This window comes from Oryctolagus cuniculus, chromosome X (assembly GCF_051225735.1).
Source record: "Oryctolagus cuniculus isolate XC-2025 breed Fujian yellow rabbit chromosome X, ASM5122573v1, whole genome shotgun sequence".
In the NCBI taxonomy this organism is placed as follows: Eukaryota; Metazoa; Chordata; class Mammalia; order Lagomorpha; family Leporidae; genus Oryctolagus; species Oryctolagus cuniculus.
Window position 1 is genome coordinate 38532421 of NC_142888.1, and position 14109 is coordinate 38546529.

General features: G+C 41.9%; 1 protein-coding gene across 20 annotated transcripts in view; it reads right to left on the minus strand.

Moving 5' to 3' along the window:
- Positions 1-12462, minus strand: part of PFKFB1 (6-phosphofructo-2-kinase/fructose-2,6-biphosphatase 1) — a 68338-nt gene extending 55876 nt beyond the window's left edge. For 5 of the 20 annotated variants that reach the window (XM_089324553.1, XM_089324550.1, XM_089324554.1 and 2 more), the window contains exon 1: positions 11982-12366. In XM_089324553.1, coding sequence (XP_089180679.1) covers positions 11982-12009 — 28 coding nt within the window. In that variant the 5' untranslated portion in view covers positions 12010-12366. Of the gene's footprint in view, positions 1-5350; positions 6268-11981 lie in introns of those variants that run through there. The other 15 variants (XM_070067355.2, XM_008272669.5, XM_089324552.1 and 12 more) reach the window with 12 other exon arrangements.
- Positions 12463-14109: the final 1647 nt, after the last annotated feature.

Genomic DNA, 14109 nt, shown 5'->3' on the forward strand with positions numbered 1-14109 from the left:
ACCTAGAACTCGAACCAGCGCCCATATGGGATGCTGACACTGCAGGCAGCAGCTTTACCCTCCACACCACAGTGCCGGCCCTGTTCCTCTACTTCTTTAGACAAATCATGCTTTCATTCTTGCATTTTATGTATGTCTCTGCTTATAATTCTCATCTCATGCAGAGGCAAAGAACGTGGACTAAAATACTTAACCACAGTTAAGTCAGGTTGGTTTTTTTGTTTGGGCACTTTTCACCCCACAACAATACTGCACTAAACACAAGTGTAGAATTCTTTTCAATTGCTCATGGGATATTTACCAAAACTGACCATATGTTGGTTGATAAAGCAAGTTTCAACAGATTTAAAAGAACTGAAATAATGCAAAATTTGTTCCTTAACCAGAATGGAATTAAGCTGGAAATGGCAAGGTTACTGATCTGTCAAAACAGAAGTCTGACTTAGGGATGGTGCCAAGTACTGGAAATCTTTTGCTGTGCATTAACCCTTTAGCTGCTGATTATCAGTAGATCACACCAGTCCTGGGAAAGGAACTGCGTTTGTCAGGACAAATGTGTAAGTGTTGGAAAGACTGAGACAGGCTGGGGTAGTACCTATTTATCAGGTTGTCTGGAAGTGTTTAAAAACTTTGTATAGCTATTCAATATGCACCTATCTACCTATTTGGTAGATCAATTATCGTATTGATGCTTATATTAGAAAATAAGAAAGTATAGGCCGGTGCCGCGGTTCAATAGGCTAATCCTCTGCCTGCAGTGCAGCACACCGGGTTCTAGTCCTGGTCGGGGCGCCGGATTCTGTCCCGGTTGCTCCTCTTCCAGGCCAGCTCTCTGCTGTGGCCCGGGAGTGCAGTGGAGGATGACCCAAGTGCTTGGGCCCTGCACCCCATAGGAGACCAGGAGAAGCACCTGGCTCCTGGCTTCGGATCAGCGCGGTGCGCCGGCCGCAGCAGCCATTGAGGGGTGAACCAATGGCAAAGGAAGACCTTTCTCTCTGTCTCTCTCTCTCACTGTCCACTCTGCCTGTCAAAAATAAATAAATAAAAATAAAAAAATAATAAAAGAAAATAAGAAAGTATAAAAATTAATGAGCTGATTATCCAACTGTAAAAGTTAAAACAGAACAAAATAAATCCAAAGAAAGTGCAAGAAACTGATTAGTGAAAAGAAAAATAATTTAACAAAATAAAGATATAATAGAAAGTATCAAAGTTGATTCCCTTAGAAGAATTTAAAAGTGACACATTTCTGGTAAGAATGATGAAGAAGAAAAAAGGGAAGGAACAAATAAACAATATTTGAACAAAACAGAGGACATAGTTGCAAATGTAACAGAGATTAAAAAGACATGGAATAGTACTTCATACAAATAAATTTGAAAAATGATGTGAAGTAGAATAATGTCTAGAAAGCCATAACTTAACAAATCTGACTTAAGCAGAAATAGAAAAATGGAATGAGTCTGTAACTATTAAAGAAACTGTATCAGTTACAATTTTAAAGAAGACACCATGCCCAGATGGTTTTACCTGAAAGTTCTGCCAAATATTTGAGGAACAGATAGTTCCTTGGACAACTTCTGCCAGAGAACAGACTGAAAGGAAATAGTTCTCAGCTCATTTTATGGTTAGTATGACCTCCATACCAAACTCCAACAGGGACAACATGAGAATAGGAAAATGACAGATCAATTTTATTCCTGAACAAAATGCTAAAAATCCAAAACAAAACAGAAGAATGAATGAATTCAATTTAGAAGGTTTTATTTATCCAAGAACTACCAGATTAGTTAAACAGAAGAAAATCTCTAATCTGATGTGTCACATTAACATGTTAAAATAAAAAAGTCTACATATTAGGGCCTGTGCCATGGCCTAGAGGGTAACACCATGCGTGCAGTGCCGGCATCCCATATGGGTGCCAGTTCGATTCCTGGCTGTTCCTCTTTTGATCCAGCTCTCTGCTATGGCCTAGAAAAGCAGTAGAAGATGGTCCAAGTGCTTGGGTCCCTGCACCCGTGTGGGAGACCTGGAAGAAACTCCTGGCTCCTGGCTTAGGATCAGCGCAGCTCTGACCATTGTGGCTATCTGGGGAGTAAACCAGCAGATAAAAGATTCTCTCCCTCTCCCTCTCCCTCTCCCTCTCCCTCTCCCTCTCCCTCTCCCTCTCCCTCTCCCTCTCCCTCTCCCTCTCCCTCTCCCTCTCCCTCTCCCTCTCCCTGTTAACTCTGCCTTTCAAATAAATAAATCACTTTTTTTAAAAAAGCATATCATTTCAGTGAACACAGAAAACACAATTAAACTCAACAGTCACTCATCTTAAAAAGTATCTTGACAAACTCAGAATAAACAGGAATTTCCTTAATCTGTGTAATGACATCTTCCAAAAGACTGTCAGGAATTTACTCAATAGCTAAACTTTCAAAGCATTTCTTTTAAAATCAGGATCAACATAAAAATGCACAATATTAACACTTCTATTCAGCATTGTATTGCACATACTGTGTGTGCGTTTGCATGTGTGTGTGTATAAGAGAAACAGAGAGTCAGAAAGAGAGATAGCTATGGGAGATCTTAGCAGTGCAGTAACACAATAGAAAGAAAACCATAAGGAATGGAAAGGAAAAATGAAAGCTTCCATTTACATATAATTTATCAAAAACTATTATGGAAGTTTAGTAGGTTTACTAGTTATAAATTCATTGTACAAAAACATTTGTACATATTAGCAACAAACTATTACAAAATGTAATTTTCTAAAATCTTACTGTTCATTATAACAACAGCAAAGTAAGCAAAAACCAATTTCCAATGATGTGCAAGCCATTTATAACTACAAAACAACACTCAAATAGCATGAAAAAAGTCTAAATGCATATAAAGACATATTATGTTTATGGAAAAGTCAATACCACCAAGATATTAACTGTCCTCAAATGGATTTACAGACCAAACGTAATTCTAAACAAAATCCCAAAAGTTTTATCTGGTATGTGTGTCTACCTTGAAAAGCTTATTCCAAAATTTATGGGGAGTGTGATGGGCCAAACACAGTGAAGACAGTCCAAGAAGGACAAGATGGAGGAACTTATTCCTCAAGAAAGTAAAAGAATGACCATTAAACTATTGTTTGTAACTAAAAACTAGAAGTGACCCTAAATGCTTACCAACAGTAAGATGGATAAATAAACTGTGGGGTATTCACAACAAGTAATAATAGACAAGCCACAACTGCCTGTCACAATAATATAAGTGTCGTGCATGAACATAACGTTGGATGAGAAAATAATACATATGGATATTCAAGTACTTGACATACATTAATCCATTTAATTCTCAAACAACATTAAGTGATTGTGTGTCTTTTAAATAGGATGCTGCAAGCAAGCAACATAGATCTTCTTGGGGTCAATAGCCTTGCCTCCCCAGTATGGGGGAGGTGAGGTAGATATTTTCCAAGGCAAGACTTGGTGACCACTGGGTTTTTTGTTGTTTTGTGTTGTTTTTAATCTGTGGTTTGATGAAATTCAGTCAAGCACTAATGAATGACTTTTGTGTATACAGAGTTCCATTCCTGGTTATAGTGAGTGGTACAGTGACATCACACAGGGTGACCATTCACTAAGCATGTGTATGTGCCAGGCTCAGTGCTTGATGCTGTAGATATGATGATTAAGAAGATCACACATTCACCTTCTTGTTTAAATAATAATACCTAAACATTTAGGTATTATTGAGTGTGTACTATATGCTGGACACTCTGTTTCTGCTCACCTACTCTTCACAGTAACACGATTACTCGTTTTACAGGTGAGGAAAGGGAAGCACAGGGAGATTTGTCTAAGGTCACAGAGGCAGAAGGTGGCAGAGTTGCGACTGAAACCTAGGCAGTCTAGATCCAGAATCTCTGAATCAGTGAATCAGCTCAACAACACTGGGAGGTAGGTATTAATCCCGCTTTACAGCACAGCAAAATAAGGCTCAGAATGAAATGAGCACATAATTATTTTGCACGTTCTATGTGACAGACACAATACTAGGTAATTTTATGCATATTATCTCTCCAACTTGAAATAGTTCCCAGGAATGTGAGGGATCTGATTCTGGAGGATCCACGGTTGCAGAGATTGCCTTGCCTGCTTGTCAGGTAAGCCCAACATCTCCCTGGAAAGAATAAAGAGTGGCTTGATGGGTGGGGTGGGATGTAGCTCAATTTCATCCAGGCTTCTAGATCTCCAGTTGCGAGTGAAATTTCTGATGAAGGAAGGAATACAGGAGGCTGGTTCCTGTGCTCTTTCTTCTTTTTCCTCAAGCCATACTCTATATCCCACACACAATGTTTAACAACTTACATCTTCCTGGATCCTCTAGGCAATTACTGCTCCCCCTCAAAAGCCCTGAACCTGGACCTCCTCTAGCATAAGCAGCATGGAAGCTTGGCCAGCTGGTCCTTGCGATGTCTGGGTCCCAGTCCATAGTGCTCTTATCTCCACCCACCTTCTGGCTCTGCAGGCCATAATCCTTGAGCTGGAAGCACCTTGTTCCACAACTGACCCGTTATCTATGGGAAATGGTATTCTCCAGTTTTTTTTTTTTAAAGCATTTAGAGGTGTTTTTTTTTTTTTTTTGGTTTCTCCTTTGCCCCTGCTCTTTCTTACATTTTCAAACTGAACACTGCACTGGCAAGATGGCCCTGACAGACTGTCTTCTCTCTCAAATCCCCAGAAGAATAAGTGGGTCCCTATGTGCCACAAAAGTGGTACAGAAGCAAGGACACCCAGCCTTTCCCAGCCCAGGCAGGTAAAGAATTATTAGAGGAGGTTTGAGAAAGTAGCAGAGCAATACTGACCAGTGAAATGAGGCTGTTGTGTACCCAGCACCTGTTCTCTGAGACATAGTGCCAGAACCCATCACCTTATTTCACCCCGGCACAATCAGACAACACCAATTTCCACAGACTTCACACAGAAATCACCAAAAGGAAACATTCCAGCCTAACACTGAACAGTCCTAAACTGAAAACCTTAAATTTCAAACCAGAGGTATTCCAGAACTCTAAATTCAAAAGGAAAAGTTCCTAGTCAAAGTTCTCTGTGTCTAAGATGGTCTTTACCTACTCCCCACTCTTTGTCTTCATCCCTTTCTCTCCATTTGTCTTTCACTTCATTTTTTCTCATATATTCTGATATTAGCCTCCTGTTATCCCCACAGAGATTTCATCCACCTGCTCCTGTGTTCCAGCCTCTAGGTTGGGGTAGGACTTGATGGGAGATTTGGAAGTCCTTGGCTTGTCTACACCCATTCTACCACCGCCACCACATCGAAGCCCACAGAAGCAAACCCCACTTACAGCCCCTTCTCCGTTGCAGCCCGCTGCTGCTGCTGCTGCTGCTGTGTGGAATCCAGATCTTCTGCAACCTGGTTTGGGTGAGTTCTCCCATCTCTTGAGACATCTTAGGCGTTGCAGCTAATGATACCACTGCCCACAAGATACCTGGCCTCACTTCCTAACTTATTAGCTGCCCCTTCAGTTGTTGTGGCCACAGCAGCAGGTGTACAGTACTGGGACAAGGGGTGGCGTACTGGGCTTCTGAGTCCTCTCACAGCCTATCTCCAGCCCCCTCTCCTCTTTCCTCTAGTCCTAGCCTGTCTCTGCTCCTGTCTGTATCAGTGGGGGCTTGGGTGCAGAGAGTGAGAGGTTGAACAGAGGTCAGCAGAGGCCTCCGAACTGCAAGGGCTGTGTACATAGGAGATAAGTTGGAGCCCAGCAAGGAAGGGAGCCAGCAAGACAGCCCAGGTCTGGCCAGTCGCTTCCCTCCAATGAAGACAGGACTAGTAGAATATGCAAATAGAAGACCAAAGATCATGTGCTTACATCCTGTGTGGGGTGGGGAGGCAAAGGTGTTGGAGGTAAGTCTCAGCAGCTATCACAGCTTTGAAATAAAAAAAGGCCCAAGTAGAAAGTCAAGCTTCAACTCAGAAATAGACCCACACCCGAAGTACAAAGTTGTCAAGTACAAAAACACAGAGACTGTACTGAAAAATGCAAAGTTTTGAGCTAGCAATTAGAGGCCCAAACTGGAAACAGACAGTTCACTACCTCATGGCTACCCCCACCCAAAATAACATTGCAATGTTGCTCTCCCCTGGATCCCGCTGCCTTCCCTGCTTCATGTCCTCTCCCTCCTAAAATCTGCTGCTTAGGGCACTCTTGGAGAGATGGGAACTATCTGATCCTGCACTATCTCCAGCCAAGGCTAAATAAATCAGAGTAAACCTGACACCTTGGGGAGAGGAGTGAGTACAGCCATTGCTTGGGGGGAGAGATGGTAAATATTGCCCACATGGCAGCCAGCTGCCATCATATGCCCCAGGGAGAAAGGCATTGTGATGTGATCCAAAACCTGCCTAAAGTTCCTCATGCAAAGTCTGGGTATGGAGCCTTAAGAGATTGGAGGCTATAGCAGGGTGTGGGGAGCAAGGAGTAATAGCTTCAAAGGAGGACAAGTTTATTACCCAGATGCCTCCCCTTCATCCACCAGTGCTCCTCTACCTCTCCCACCCCCAGTAATTTTGAGGCATTTATCTGCAGAACTCATGTAACTGCAGAGCTTGTTGCCTGGAAGATGTCCAAGTGTGCTGTTACTTCATTCTTTTGCAACCTCCCCACCCCTTGATGAACCTCCAGTGATTGGTTATGAGGAAGCTCAACTTTCTTCCACTGAGCTGGGCTACACAAGAGTAATCTCTCAGGGATAGAATTCTCCAATCTCTGCCCTCAAATGCTCTCAGCTCCACTTTTCCTTTAAAAAAGTTCCCTAAAATATATTCTCAGAGCCCTAGTCTACACAAAGGTTAGATTCCCTCCAGTTTCTATGTAGAAATCATGTGAGACTTCCAACACATTCCAAGCCCACATATCTAAATAAATCTACTGAAGCAGGCAATCACAGTGGTTAAGAGCAATGGGCTCTGGAGCCGTAGTACCTGAGTAGAATCCCACCTCTGTCCTTTGTGGGCTATGGGTTTAATGAAAAGTTCAGTGTCTCAGGGTTTTTTTTTTTTAAACCTGGAACGTGAGAGAGATTAGGATTGTTTAAAATTCAATGTGTTGTTACTAACCATCAGGGAAATGCAAATCAAAACCACAATAAGAGGGAGCAGCACTGTGGCAGTAGCAGGTAAAGCCACCTCCTGCAGTGCTGGCATCCCCTATGGGCACCAGCTGTTCCACTTCTAATTCAACTCTCTGTTATGGCCTGGGAAAGCAGTAAAAGATGGCCCAAGTCCTCCGGTCTCTGCACCCACGTGGGAGAATCAGTTTAAGCTCCTTGCTCCTGGCTTAGGATAGGCCCAGCTCCAGCTGTTGTGGACATTTGGGGAGAGAACCAGTGGATGGAAGATCTCTCTCTCTCTCTGCCTCTGTCTCTCTGTAACTCTGTCTTTCAAGTAAATGAATAAATCTTAAAAAAAAAAAAAACACAGTTAGATATCACTTCAGCCCGTCAGAATGGCTAAAATCCCAGAGAGTAACAAATGCTAGCGAGGATGTGGACAAAGAGGGATATTTTGACACTGTTGATGGGAATGTAAATTAGTGCAGCCACTGTGGAAAACTGTGTGGAAATTTCTTTAAAAACTAGAAATAGACTTGCCATATGACTCAGCAATCCCACTACCAGGCATACACCCCAAAAACTTGAACACAGTGTATCAAAGATATACTTGTACCACCATGTTCATATCAGCACTGTTCACAATAGCCAAAATTTGGAATCAACCAAGGTGTCCATCATCAGATGAATGCATAAAGAAAATATTGTATATATACACAATGGGATATTATTCAGCGATAAAAAGAAGGAAATTCTACTATTTGCAGCAAAATGAACACAACTGGAGGACATCTTGTTCAGTGAAATAAGCTGGACCCAGAAAGACAAATACCACATGTTCTCCCTTATTGTGGGATTTGAAACTTAAAAAGCAAACAACAAAAAGAAGGAAAAAAAGAAAAAAGTCTGGCATGTGTATATTAGTATTGCTGCAAATATAGCTTTTTTAAGAAAGCTTTTATTTAATGAATACAAATTTCATAGGTACAGCTTTAGGCTGCAAATATAGTTTTGTAAAGCTTTTATAGCTTTGTCACACCAATGATTAAGAATGTTGTACTACTGTGGTGTTAATGATCTGTGATTACTTTGAAATTTACTGCATATGGGTGAAATTGTCATTTTTCCATCCAATTATTGTTTATAGCAGTTATTTATATTTCCACTAAACTAGGGTCTTTTTCCTTGTTAAACTTCTTATTCGATTAAGTACTAAGCCTGTTTACTGTAATGTAAATTTAAAATGTTATCTCAAAACCTTAAAAAAAGAAAGAGAGAGGGAAGGAGGGTGGAAGGGAGCGAGGGGGAGGGAAGGAGGAAGGGAATGTCATTATGTTCTTAGAATTTTATCTACAAATCATATTGAATCTGTTAAAAACAAATTACAAATTAAAATTAAAAAGTTCACTGTGTTTGGGCTGGTGTTGTGGCTCAGCAGGTTAAGCTACCTCCTGCAACACAGGCATTTCATATGAATGCCAGTTCGAGTCCCAGCTACTCTGCTTCTGATCCAGCTCCTTACTAATGCACCTGGGAAGGTAGCGGAAGATGGCCCAAGAACTTGAGCCCCAGTCATCCACATGGAAGACAAAGATGGAGTTCCTGGCTCCTGGCTTTGGCCTGGCCCAGACCTGGCTATTGCAGCCATTTAGAGTGAACCAGTGGATGGAAGATTAATTCCACCCCTGCCTCCACTGCCCCATCTCTGTAACTCTGCATTTCAAATAAATAAATAAATAAATGTTTTTTAAAAAAATTTTCAATGTGTTCATACATGTAAAACAACTTGGGAAATGCTAAATTGGATTAAGTAACACTGCTACTCCCCTTGTGAAATAAATGCTTAATTGACTATTTGACTAATTTGCAACTTTTATCAGTAATGGAAACAAGTATTATGGCAGAGTTTACATTTATAATATAAAGAGCTGCTATGAATCCAAATACTTCACCATCTCACTCATATGAATTCATTTTTGCTTTTTCTGGTTTTGTGAAAGGACTTACATTTAAGTTGAGACATCCCCTGGAGATCATTTTATTTCAGGCTTTAAGGTAAGACAACTGAAGTCTAGAGAGGAGAAATATTTTCCTAAGGTCACGTAGCAAATCAGTGGTCAACGCAGGAGTAGAACATTGGGAACCTGATATCTCCCAGTACAGGAATTTTCTTTGGTTGGTTAATCAAGCTAGACTGATTTAAGAATGTGGTCTTGTACATTATGTTAAATGAACTAAATCAGGCACAGAAAGAAAAATACCTCGTGTTCTTACTTATATATAGAAGCTTAAAAAGTTGATCTCATAGATGCAGAGAGTAAAGTATGGGTTCCCAAGCCTGGGAAGGGTTGTGGGTAAGAGAGGATAGTTAATGGGGACAGGGATGCAACTGAAATAGGAGAAACTTCTAAGGTTCTATAGCACAGTAGGTTAACTATGATTGACAATAATTGATTGTATATTTTCAAGTAGCCTGTAGAGAGTATTCAGCATGTTCCAAACACAAAGAAATGATAAATGTTTGAAGTAATGGATCTGGTTCTCACACATGTACCCCCATAAATATGTGCAATTATCATGTGCCAACTAAAGATAATTTAAAAAAAAAAGAGTGTGCTCTTCTCTTCCAGATTATTTTAAAACCTCTAAAGTCTCAGAACTAGACTCTAGAAGACACAACCCTTTTAATCCTAATAAGTCTCCTAACTAGTATAACTGTTAATGACAATAACCTTGATAACTTTTTTCATGTTTTCCATTGCTCACAAAGCAACACATATCCTGTACTCTTATCTGCTTACAAACATCCTCTCTAACCTCACAGAGAAACTGAGGTCTTGTGTGGGGGTGGCTTGTCTAAGGTAATCTAGCCAGTCACATGAATGCCTCTTCTATGTTTACAATTTTGTCCTCATGACCCTGCCAAGAAGATAAAGATAATTTTAGCAGCAGGAAATTTGAGACAGGTAGTTAGAGGGGTTTTGACAAGGTCTGAGAGAGTAAACCTGGACTCCAGGCTTGAAAACCCAACTTAAAACTGCCTGGAACTAGCTATGACATTCCTCACCAGTGTTACCAATTTTGATCACAGAAAGAGAAGGAGAACAAAACAAACTTCATGGAAAGATCCCAGTCTGGCACTGAGGGCACATCTCAATCAAGCCCCCAGCCTACCTATCTAGTCATGTCTCCTCTCAGATACCATGCTTAAACTGAACTGGCTGACTCACTGGGTCCCGAGACACACTGTCGTTGTGCCTTTCTTTGTTCAGTCTGGAATGCCTTCTCTTCCTTCCTATTCTCAACGAAATCTGACACACTCCTGAAGACCTGGTTCAATGTTCCCCTTATCCAGGAAGTTGTCTCTGTATGTTTGGGATAGGCTTTGTCTTTGTTTCTGATATAGCACATATGCTCCCAACTATTTGCGTAAGTATCCAAAACTATATTCCTTGCTGCTACCCAGCTAGACTGTGAGATCCTTGAGCATGGGGCCTTGATCTCAATGACTGGTGATCAGTGTTTCCAGTGTACATCTCAAGCTGGGTACAGAGGGGATACTTGCTCAACAAGCATGCATAGTCTAAATCTCTGCCTTAGATGAAATGAACATGATCACAAGTAATCCCAGTCCAACAAGGTATATGTTATAACAGAGAGGTATAGAGGGAATTGCATCGGGAAACTAATTTGGTCCGAGGTAGAAGGTAGCATCTAGAAAGGTTTCTCAACCACAAATGTGACAGAACAGAATAAACAAGGGAATGAAGTCTCCTCTGAAAAAGGTCCAATGAACTGCTGGAAAAAGGCTCATTCAGTATAAGATTTTCACTCGAGACCAATAACTGCGGTGAAAATTCTAAAATGAGGCTACTTCTAGGGAGGAAAAGTAAACCGTGTGACTTCCTGAGGCCCTCAGATCCTAATCTGCCCTCCTAAAGTATGGGATATGGGGTGAATCTCACCACCAAGACAGTGATGATTAATAAAATCACAAATGAGGTCTCTGTAATGGTAATTCTCAGAGTATATAGGGGTGAAGCATTTGTGTGTGGGGATAGGAGGGAGTTGTTTTAGGAGCCTCAAGGCAGACTAGCCATATGCTTAAGGCCAAGTATATGCATATTGGTTATTGTGGCAGTAACATAGGGTACACTTACTTCCCAACCACCGCTCTGGCCCACCGTCCCCCAACTACTTTCAGTCCCACACCCAGGGCCCTAAAGCTTATTGCATTCTAGTCCTAGGAGTAACTCTCCACAGATCGTAGTCATTCAGGAAGAACAGTCAGATGGTTGTGAGTGGTATTACCAGCGGATGCTATAGAAAAAGGAGGATCACTAATCTCAGACTGAGCATGGAGATATGGAAATGTCTCCAAAACGCTTTGGTACCTGTCCTCCCATTGCTCTTTATTTATCTGCAGACAGTGCTCTGAAGAAATACAGTTAGGAACCTTGATTTTCATTTTACTAAGGGAGCTGCTGATGCCTAGAGAAGCTACAGATCTTGTTCAGTGTGTCACCGCAAATTAACCCTACTTTAGACACCAGTGTGGAGGTAAGAGATTAATCTCTAGTACACATTTCATTTGAAATTGAAATAGATCAAGTTAGAGAGATTTTCAAAGGTACTAGAGAATTGCCCTTTGGGCCAGTGTCCTATAAAGGCAAATCAGAATGAATAGAAAAAAGCACATGGATAGATAGATTAGATACAGTTGTGGAGATCATCCTTTCCCAACTCCCCTTACCCTTTAATTCACACTTTAACTGATCACATATGCAAAGAAAGCTTCCAAGAGAACCTAAAGAATGGATTTGGATTTTTGAAATTCCTGTCTACTTTGTCTTCTTTCTCACCTACCTGTTCTCCTTAAGGTTTTTTCTTCCATCGCTAATAATCCAACACTTGGTTGTCTTGCATTTATTGACCCCCCAAAGCAGGTCCAGTGGGTGGCATCAAAGAGGGAGCCTGGAGGCGTTCCGTTTTGGTTCCTGGGAAGGCTGAGGAAGCACCCTTGTTAAGGATGTGTGTGTATGTGTGTGTGCTCTGTTGAAATATCAGCAGCTGTAGTTGCCAAAGAAGTTCCTGAGCCACCGGAGCCTTTTCTCTTCAGTCCAACCATGTGTTCACGTTACCCCAAAGGTCAGAACTAATATTAACAAGCCACAGCAGAATGGGGAACTTAGAGCCAGCTCTGGAGACAGGCAAGGTCTGCATTTCCTTGGGGCTGAGTTTCAGGTCGCTTTTCACTGTAAATGGGCATAATCCCTTACTGGAAAGCAATCAGGCAATATGAAGCAAGAGCAACAAACATGTTCCTTTCCTTTGTCCCAGTTATCCCATTCTTGGGACTTGTTTCTTACTCAACAACCCCGAAAGCATGAAAAAGCTCAAGGCATGATTTAAAAAATTTTAATTACAGAGTTATTTTCCAATGACAACAACTGGCAGATAACTTTCAAGTCCTGGAGGAGGAAAAGCAGCTCAACCAGTTTTTTCTTTTTTTGAAGTCATGGAGGAAGAGGGTTCTAAGACTGTGGAATTCTGTAGGGAAAAATAATTATGTTGCAATTCCGTGTAAGAAATCCAAGGAGGGGCCGGCACCATGGCTCACTTGGTTAATCCTCAACCTGCTGCGCCAGCATCCAATATGGGACCCGTTCTAGTCCCAGTTGCTCCTCTTCCAGTCCAGCTCTCTGCTGTGGCCCCAGGAAGGCAGTGGAGGATGGCCCAAGTCCTTGGGCCCCTGCACCCTCATGGGAGAGCAGGAAGAAGCACCTGGCTCCTGGCTTCGGATTGGCACAGTGCCGGCTGTGGCAGCCATTTGGGGAGTGACCCAACAGAAGGAAGACCTTTCTCTCTGTCTCTCTCTCTCACTGTCTATAACTCTACCTGTCAAAAAAAAAAAAAAAAAAAAAAAAAGAAATCCAAGGATGCCACCTTATGTGTTTCTGTCGACATTAGATTTGTCTATTATTTTTTATTTTTTGTACTCTCATAAACAGGTATGGACCTTCTGATGCTCATATTCTATTGCCTTTTGCACATTTATCCGTTGAATATTTATTGCCTCTAATATATAATGCTGTGTCCAGTATTAGGGGCTTCCTGCCCCTATGAAGACGAATCAGACATGGTCATTGCTCTCATGTTGCTGGCAGTCTACTGTTAACAGAAATAGACATAAATGTACATGTGCTTTGGGATAAGTGCTGTGGGAGAGTGGACCATAGAGTGCTGTGGGGACCACCTGTGTGTGGGGGGGGAGGCATAAGTAGTGAGGTGTGTGGACACTGAAAACCTAAGAAATAACTTCCTTTAACTGACTAATATAGGGTTTGAATCTTGGCTCTACTACTTCTGTGAGACTGAGTTGAGTTCACGCCTCCTCTCCTATTTAGCTCCTTACTGTGTTGTTCTGAGAATGAGATGCGATAATGTATACAGAAGAGCCAACTGCATCGGGAGACAATGTTGTTTTGGAGCTTAAATTCTCTTGGCCTCGACTTTACTCTTCTGAGAAATGGAGCTGAGAGCACGTACGTGTCCAGCAACATCCTTCAGGATGCTATATGAGGTCCAAGACAAATAATGGCTATGGGGCACGTTTGAGACAGCCTCTTCCTGCCCCTTCCCCCAATAAAGCTTGAGGCTCTTCTCCTAAGTTTCAGCCCAGTAGCTCAGTTCTCATCTCCAACCAAGAAGTTCGGTTCGTCTCACCCCAATCGATCACTTAGCATACACTAACCCTGGGGCACAAGCGTCGCAGCCTGCCGGCCGACCAGTTACACTGGGGGCGGGGCTTCAGCTGCTACACCGTTCAGCCGCTTAAAAACTGGCGAAATCCTGTTTGTAAGTAACCGGAAAGAGCAGGGGGACTTTTGACCAGAAGAGAAACCCATTCAGACTCAGGCGTCTGGGCTAGTTGTGCGGCCGGAGGAGCAGGAAACCAACCAGACATTTTCCTTTGACAATTCATTTCTCCTAG